We start from the raw sequence: 8,026 nt of genomic DNA on the forward strand, positions 1-8,026 counted from the left end.
CTTCCCTCAGTGATTGGCCACATGCGACGACCCTCGTTAGGCTGGGTTTGCACTCGGCGTATTTTGTGCTTTTTGGAGGGCCAAACACAGTGCAGATTTTCCATAGAATCCCGTTGAGGAAACAATTCATAGAAACGCCTTTCCTTTAAGGATTCGTCCCCCTCCCCCGGAAGAATCTTTCAACATGACATGCTATGGATGGACATTGTTGCAGAATTTGTGGTGGGCGTGTGGCCACGAATTCCGCAATGATGATCCGTCTGTGGGCATTGGGCCTGAGGGGGGCATTATTACTAAGTGAGGCTGCAGAGAGGTTTACTGGAGGTAACAACCGGATTGGGAAAGTGTGCAAAAACAAGTTGTGGATGGAAGAAGTCTTCATAGTGGTCAGGGCTCAGGTACACAAGAAAAACAAAAAAATGGATTAACCCAATCAGAGCAGACGTCGTCTGTCATCACTGAAGTTAACTGCACTGTGATCACCATCACTGTGCAGAGCTGGTATCTAACTATATGGCGACTGAAGTGGCGGAGAAATGAAGGAAGCCCACACACAATTAACTTTACTACCTCAGTCACTGAGAATGGGCAATGACCAGAAAACTTGACTTGAAGCTTCTCAGTTTACAGCTTAATACACACGAGTGCAGGCAGGACAGTAGACTTAAGGTCAGGGAAGAAACACAGGATGACACCGGTCCTACAGGCCCCGTTATCTGTAAGGTACCGCTCCTGGAAAGGGGAACACTCCGGAGGAGGATGGGGGTAGGATCACTCCTCAGACATTCACTGGATTCAGACTTCGATCACTGCACGGCTGACTTCTCCCTCTCCACTCAGCTCTCACTTTCAGATAAAGGTTCCTGGGATAGGGACATCTGGAAACCTCTCCTCTTCCTCCATCACTTCACCACATGAGGGTTGAAGGTACCCCCATGTGTCTGGCACTCCATTCAACACTTAACCGTTGAAAATCAGCAACTCGAATCTCGACCCTCACCCCAATCACTCGTATTTATAGGGTCTAGCATACCACGTAACAGGACGTAAATGGATACATTTCCAGACATATCCCAGCCACATTCAGACATTAACCTCTCACATGCTGTAGCTGTGCAATACACATAACAAGAGACTAGACCTTTTGCCCAGTGCATCTACACAAGAGATGGCATGTATGACAATTATGGAGGAGCCAGAAGTAGGTGTTTCAGGCCACTACACTAGAATATAGAAAATGCTGTTATACAACGTATTTTGTGTTTGTTTTGAGCTGATCATGTATATTGGGTGTAAAGCATCTGTTGGCAGTTGCCACTTTTCCCATTTAACACGGCTCACGGTTCACTCTTAATAAGCCCTATGGAAGAGGGAGGCAATCTGCAGGATTTCTCTGGTGCTCTTTATCCCTAGAGGAAAACCTACAAATAAGACGGCTCTGATTTCCCCAAAGACCGGATTTCCTAGGATGTTTGCACGGTAGATCATCTGCAGATTCTGATGAAAGCAGCAGGATATTCCATCAGCAATCTAGTGTGTATGATGAGATTTACTAGAAGCAGCGGCAGAAGTTTAATCTAGCTCTGTAAAATGGGTGAAATAGCTGGTATCTATGGTCCGTGCGAGGAATGGAAACATCTGGTCGGCTCACTTGCTGGAGGCCCTGAAAAATTGATGTTTTGTTTTTTCGAAAGAGGAATTATTTTTGGCTTGTTGCAGGTCAGGAACATATTGAAACCTTGGAAGATGTATATATTGCTTCAGTGGAAACAGAGCGTGGCGTGAAGGAGCAGCTGCGCATCTACGACACCCAGGGACTTCAGGAGGGCACGGAGCTGCCCAGGCATTACTTCTCCGTTGCCGATGGCTTTATTCTTGTTTACAGTGTGGACAGTCTGGAGTCTTTTAGAAAGGTTGAAATGCTTAAAAGAGATGTGGACCGTTTCCGGGATAAAAAGGAGGTAAAATAATGTATGGCCTCAGTGGTTTACATGGAATTTAATTGTTGATTTCTTGTTGATTTGTTAAAGGGATTTAGGAAAATGGTATTTGGTTTTTTTTTGGTTTTTTTCCCCCCTCCCAAAAATGGCCCACTTCTTGTTAACAGACTTTGATATTGCAGCTGAGCTCCTTTGCGATGGATGGGGTTGAGCTGCCATAATAGATATTGCCTTAAATTCAGCTGATCTGCAATATGAGTCAAAAACTACAGACAAAATCTGGTTAATCCTTTAAAAAGGAGTTTATAGTGAATGGTCCTTTAAAAGGTGTGAACTTCAGTATATATGAGGGAGTAGTCAAAAGAAGCGGGAATCTTCTGGGGGGTGGGGCGTTACTAGTACAGGCTTCTGTTGTTGGGTGAATGTCTGCAGAATCTTTCTGAAGCGGTATGCCAGCTGGCATTGTTGGCTGGGATGGGGGGGGGGGGGGAGGGTTTAGAAAGGGGGAAGGGTTTGGTTTGGCTCCAGTAATGGATGTGTGTGTAATTTGTATTTTTCACAAGTTGTTCAGTTTTTCGCCTCTCTTGTAATGGGTCATTAATAGAGTTGAGCGAACATACTCTGCCGAGCTTGATGCTCGTTCGAGTATTGGCGTACTCGATGGTGCTCGTTACTCAAGAGGGGTGGTGGTAGTGGGGATCCGGCATCCCACATACAAAAATGCTCGAGTCTCCCATTATAGCCAATGGGGTTCGTTACTCGAGTAGAGCTCTCGAATTTTACGAAAAGCTTGACTCAAATAACGTGGACCGAGCATTTGGGTGCTCGCTCATCTCTAGTCATTAATTTTCCACTGACCAAAGCATTTGTTTAAAAAAAATGCACGGAGCGGGATTGGGGTAATATGGAGAGTATGCGGAGTGATCTCCCTCTCCCTCTTTCCTCCCCGAGCACGCTTGGACCAATAAGCAGTTACTCGAGTAGAGCGCTGCTCGTGCGAGTAACTGCTTTATCTGAGCGTGCTCGCTCATCTCTAGTTATAAAGTGGAAATATGTAAACTTTTTTTTTTCTGTTGTCTCTTTGTAACTTGACTTTCTTTTATTCTTTTTCGTAAGATGGCCATTATAGTTTTAGGTAATAAGGTGGACCGGGCTGAATACAGACAAGTGGAAACAGAAATGGCACTACAGTGGGCAAGAGGGGAAAAAGTCAAACTCTGGGAAGTCTCAGTTGCAGACAGAAAGACTTTGATTGAACCTTTCACATTGTTGGCCAGCAAACTCAATCAGCTCCAAAGCAAGTCGCCCTTTCCTTTGCCTGGGAGGAAAAGTAAGGGGACCCCAACATCTGACAACTAATAACTCAGGTTTTGGTTCTGTTATTTTGGTCTGCTTATTTTGCAGTGTATTTTCTCGCACAGGTTATAAAGGCCTTCCTTCCCTCTATGATCTAAACATTCATTCACTTGTTGTGATAGATTGTATATCTACTGTGCACCTCTAAGCAATGATCACATTAAATGTCATACTGAACTTGTACCTCAGTGTCCTTCATTCCCGATGACCACTCTCCCATGGCTCTTGTAGGTCTGTTGTTTTTAATGTCCTTCTCTGTAGTGATAAGTGAACTTTTCAAAAGTTTGGTTCACTCTGACTTAGTTCAAACCAGATGTTCTCTGGTACCCCTAAAACTGATGTGTAACGTGGTGTTGGTACTTTAGTGGACTCTGTCAAGACTAGGTTCGGGTACGCATGGAGATGAACTTTTAACAAAGTTCAACCTGAAATGGGTTTGACTGTTTCGGCTTGCCGAACACAACTCCTCAGAACATGTCACACCAACAAACTTCAATAAGTCATGTGGGCAGTGCATGGCTCTAATCGCACTAGCATCAACGGGGCCATTAAAAGTGTGTGTGTTTTTTTTTTGTTTTTGTTTTTTTTTTTTTTAGAGTAGTTTGAGGGCTTTTTGGTATCTTTTCAAAAATGGACTGGATATAGTTGTCACGACTACTTCAGGATCATGGGCTGCGATGTCAGTGTCAGTCTTATCTAAACCCTCCATGATACAGCTTGTACATGGTAAGGGGTTAATAAAGCACTACTGTGATTGTGCTCCTTTTTGTGAAGACTTGGATTGGAAATTGATTCTCAAAATACAACTTTGAAAGTGCAGAGAATTTTTATTTATTTTTTTCTTTTTACATTCTGATAATCCAGAACAAGTGGTAAACGGCACAAAACTGAAATGCAGGGTTGGATATGGAAAAGTAGTCCGGCACCCACCACACTCTTATGAAAACTGGCTGAAGGAAAATGTCTGCTCATTGTAACAAATCACAGCGCAGCTTTCATTTCTTGTACTGCTGAGGTAAAATGAAAACTGCGCTATGATTAGTTGTTATGAGCAATAGACCTTTTCTTCTAGAGAGCTTTCATAGGTGTAGTGCCGCACTACTTTTCCATGGCCGCTCCTGTATAATGTGAAATTGCTCAAGACTAGAAAACTGCAGAGAACCAAGTAGAACTTTATTAAAAGCTTGGCGTCCTATTTTCAGGAACCTTTTTGTTTTGGCCTTTCTACCCTTAGGGCTCCTTCACACGAGCATGTGGTGACGGCTTATTACAGACGCAGGTTTTGCGCACGTAATACGGTGTATCAAGCTGCCATAGGCTCCCATGTTGCCGCTCACACACATTGCATGAAACTGTTTCCCTGAAATGAAGACAGGGACTTTTATTAATTTTTGCTTCAAAATATATATTTTTTTTTACATGTATAGCTGCCTGGAAACTTTTTAAAAATCATGCTAGGCCTTATTTTCAGGGAAACGGGGTACATGTGCAAGAAAGATCGCAAGATGTTCTATCTTGGCGCTTATTACGCACCTACAAGATGGTGCATGACGATTGGCGGCATGCAGCAAATACACAATGTCACCTGTGTGATGTTGCCCTTACAAGTGCGTATTTTTGCTGGAATTACTGACCACATTTGGTGATGCACCTGAAATAGAGCCACAGAGCGATGTTATGGTAGAGTAGTAGACCATCCACCCTCAATACAAATTGTTGCAGTGCGAGGATTGTCTGACGTCACCAGCGTGTTGTGCAGACAGTAAAGCATGAAAACTACACACATTTCAGCACTTGATTTTATTTTTTACATATTAAAAAGACTATTTGGCTGTGACCGATTCAGGGCTTATTCACACATCCGTATATCGGCTGGGTTTTCACGCCTGGCTGATATACGGTGTCCCTTTCTGCAGGAGGAGGAGGCGGGCCGGGCCGGGAGGCATATTAACACATTCTGCCGCAGTTCTCCAGCGCGGCCGATTCACCCAATCAGCTGGCTGGAATCGGCACATGTGACTACACAGCGTGCACGCGGATTGCCTGCAGCAGCCGTGTGCACTACACAGTACAGTTAAGCAGCCGTGTACTACACACTCCACTTAAGCAGCACGGGGTTAGGTTTAGGGTTAGGTTTAGGGTTAGGGTTAACTAAACCTAACCCTAACCCCAACCCTAAACCTAACCCTAACCCCAACCCTAAACCTAACCCTAAACACTAACCCTAAACCTTAACCCTAAAGCTTAACACTAACCCTAAACACTAACCCTAAACACTAACCCTAAACCTAACCCTAAACCTAACCCTAAACCTAACCCTAAACCTAACCCTAAACCTAACCCTAAACCTAACCCTAAACCTAACCCTAAACCTAACCCTAAACCTAACCCTAAACCTAACCCTAAACCTAACCCTAAACCTAACCCTAAACCTAACCGTAAACCTAACCGTAAACCTAACCCTAAACCCTAACCCCGTGCTGCTTAAGTGGAGTGTGTAGTACACGGCTGCTTAACTGTACTGTGTAGTGCACACGGCTGCTGCAGGCAATCCGCGTGCACGCTGTGTAGTCACATGTGCCGATTCCAGCCAGCTGATTGGGTGAATCGGCCGCGCTGGAGAACTGCGGCAGAATGTGTTAATATGCGGCCGGGAGCAGTACACTGAGCTTTCACCCGATCTCCATTATTTGCAATGGGAGGGGGTGGGATGGGACTTAGCTCCGCCTCATCCTCCCATTGCAAACAGTGGTGAGGGGCAGGGAGGGTGCGGGAGCTCAGTGCACTGCTCCTGGCCCAACCCGCCTCCTCCCCCCTTCAAAAAGGGACACCGTATATCGCCCGGGCGTGAAAACTCGGCCAATATATGGATGTGTGTATAAGCCCTCATTTTGTATCCTGGGATACATGCATATATATATATATATATATTTTTCTGTAAAACAAAAAAACTGAAACCTAAAATCCCATCTTATTTCTTTGTCTCCACAGCATGGCTACCCAGTTGGCTGTTGTGCTGTGCCTCCTGCTGGTATAAAGCTGATACCTGCCACTGATGGCATCTCCTGACGTCGACTGCTCGCTTACCAAATTACTGCTTTCTCTAATAAAATAATTTTACACTACTAATAATCTGTTGTAATTTATTGATTTGCCCCTAAGAAACTAGTAAATTTGTGTGTACATGGTGGATGGTTGCCATGTGTGGCTACTAGAGTTATGGCCCTTTTACACGGGACCTGACTCTGATTCTCGTTAGCAGAACAAGCTGCTGATTGCTTAAGCATGTTTGTTTGTTGCCATAGCTAGATAGGCCACGCTACTACGACTTGTCATCTGTGGATGAAAATGGACTGGTCCTTCTACTACCCCTCGTGATGGACACCTATAACGCACCACCACATTACATCAAGGGGGTCCTTTTCACTGAGGGCCAGATCAGAATTATGATTGCCTTTTAAAGGGCGGTTTGTAAGCCCTCATTCACACAGGCATGTTTGCACTCTGTATTAGAAGCATCAATACAGAGAGATTAAGGGCTCTTCCACACGGGCGTCAGCGTTTTTATGTTTGTCCGCTGGTGCCGTTAAAAAGCGTGAACAGGCGCATATATAACTAGCCCACAATGCCGTTGGGCGGGGAGGAAACAGTTTAGCTCTGCTAAGCTGTCTCCTTCCCTCCCCCTTGCCAGCTCTCAGCAATGGGAAGAGGCAGAACGGGCGGGAGCTAGTGTGCTAAGCTTCTGCACCCTCTTGACAGCCAGCAATGGGAGGGGGCAGCAGCTTAGCAGCTAGCTCTGCCCCTGTCACACCCCTCACATTGCAAACAGCTGGTAAGGGGCAGAGAGGAGGAGGTAAGGGGGTGGGAGTTTAACAGTGTGTATACTAAACTGAGAGGAGGAGGTAAGGGGGTGGGAGTTTAGTATCCATGCTGATAAACTCCCTCCCACCTCCCTTCTCCGGCCGCTGTCATTGGCTCACATAGGAGTCTATGCAGCGGCCAACTTATTTCGGCCAGAAAGATAGTCCTAAAACTATCTTTCCTGCCCGATGGTATATTGGCTGGCCAGGGGCTTTTACACCGTGGGAATATGCCTGTGTGATCTGATGCATTGGAATCCAATGCATCAGATGGTATTATATATTGGCCAGCCGTGAAAACGGCAGCTGATATACGCTCGTGTGAATAAGCCCTAAACACCATTGATTTGCATTGGGGTATTCAGACAAGCGTTTTTTATATATGTAATTGTGTGGTCTGTTACAAACCCAAACTGCCCATTCAATTCAATGGGCTTGCGTAAATACAATGAATATGCATGATACATGCGTATACATGGTATATTAACGCATGAAGGCTGTAGAAATCCTATGGGACCTTCTTGCGGGTTTTTTCTTTTATTGCACACCTGAAAAATGCAGAATACGTGTGCAGAAACCCCCCAACAAAACGCAAAGTCCAAATACGTAGTTAATGCGCATATTTTCGGTACGTGAAAATGCTATATATTTCACAGACCAAAACTGTGTCCACCCGTATGAATGAGCCATAAATAGAAGTACTCCTTAATATGGTGGTGTAGTTCTATGCACTATGCTGGCGTCTCTCCACTTCCAACTCTTTAGCACTCATCTTCCTACCCTGGAGGGTGGCTAAGGTGTCTGGGTAGGGTTGTCAGTGCTGTGCCACCACCTGGGAGATGGTTAATAGAGCGGTGTGGAGGTGTGCGC

The 8,026-nt window shown here is 45.1% G+C and overlaps 1 protein-coding gene across 2 annotated transcripts in view; it reads left to right on the top strand.

The window, feature by feature from the left end:
- Positions 1–6,378, top strand: part of NKIRAS1 (NFKB inhibitor interacting Ras like 1) — a 7,557-nt gene extending 1,179 nt beyond the window's left edge. Inside the window, exons 2-4 of one of the 2 annotated variants that reach the window (XM_066584825.1) lie at positions 1,720–1,961; positions 3,057–3,270; positions 6,288–6,378. In XM_066584825.1, coding sequence (XP_066440922.1) covers positions 1,720–1,961; positions 3,057–3,270; positions 6,288–6,352 — 521 coding nt within the window. In that variant the 3' untranslated portion in view covers positions 6,353–6,378. Of the gene's footprint in view, positions 1–1,719; positions 1,962–3,054; positions 3,376–6,287 lie in introns of those variants that run through there. The other variant, XM_066584826.1, reaches the window with a different exon arrangement.
- Positions 6,379–8,026: the final 1,648 nt, after the last annotated feature.

This window comes from Eleutherodactylus coqui, chromosome 12 (assembly GCF_035609145.1).
Source record: "Eleutherodactylus coqui strain aEleCoq1 chromosome 12, aEleCoq1.hap1, whole genome shotgun sequence".
NCBI lineage: Eukaryota > Metazoa > Chordata > Amphibia > Anura > Eleutherodactylidae > Eleutherodactylus > Eleutherodactylus coqui.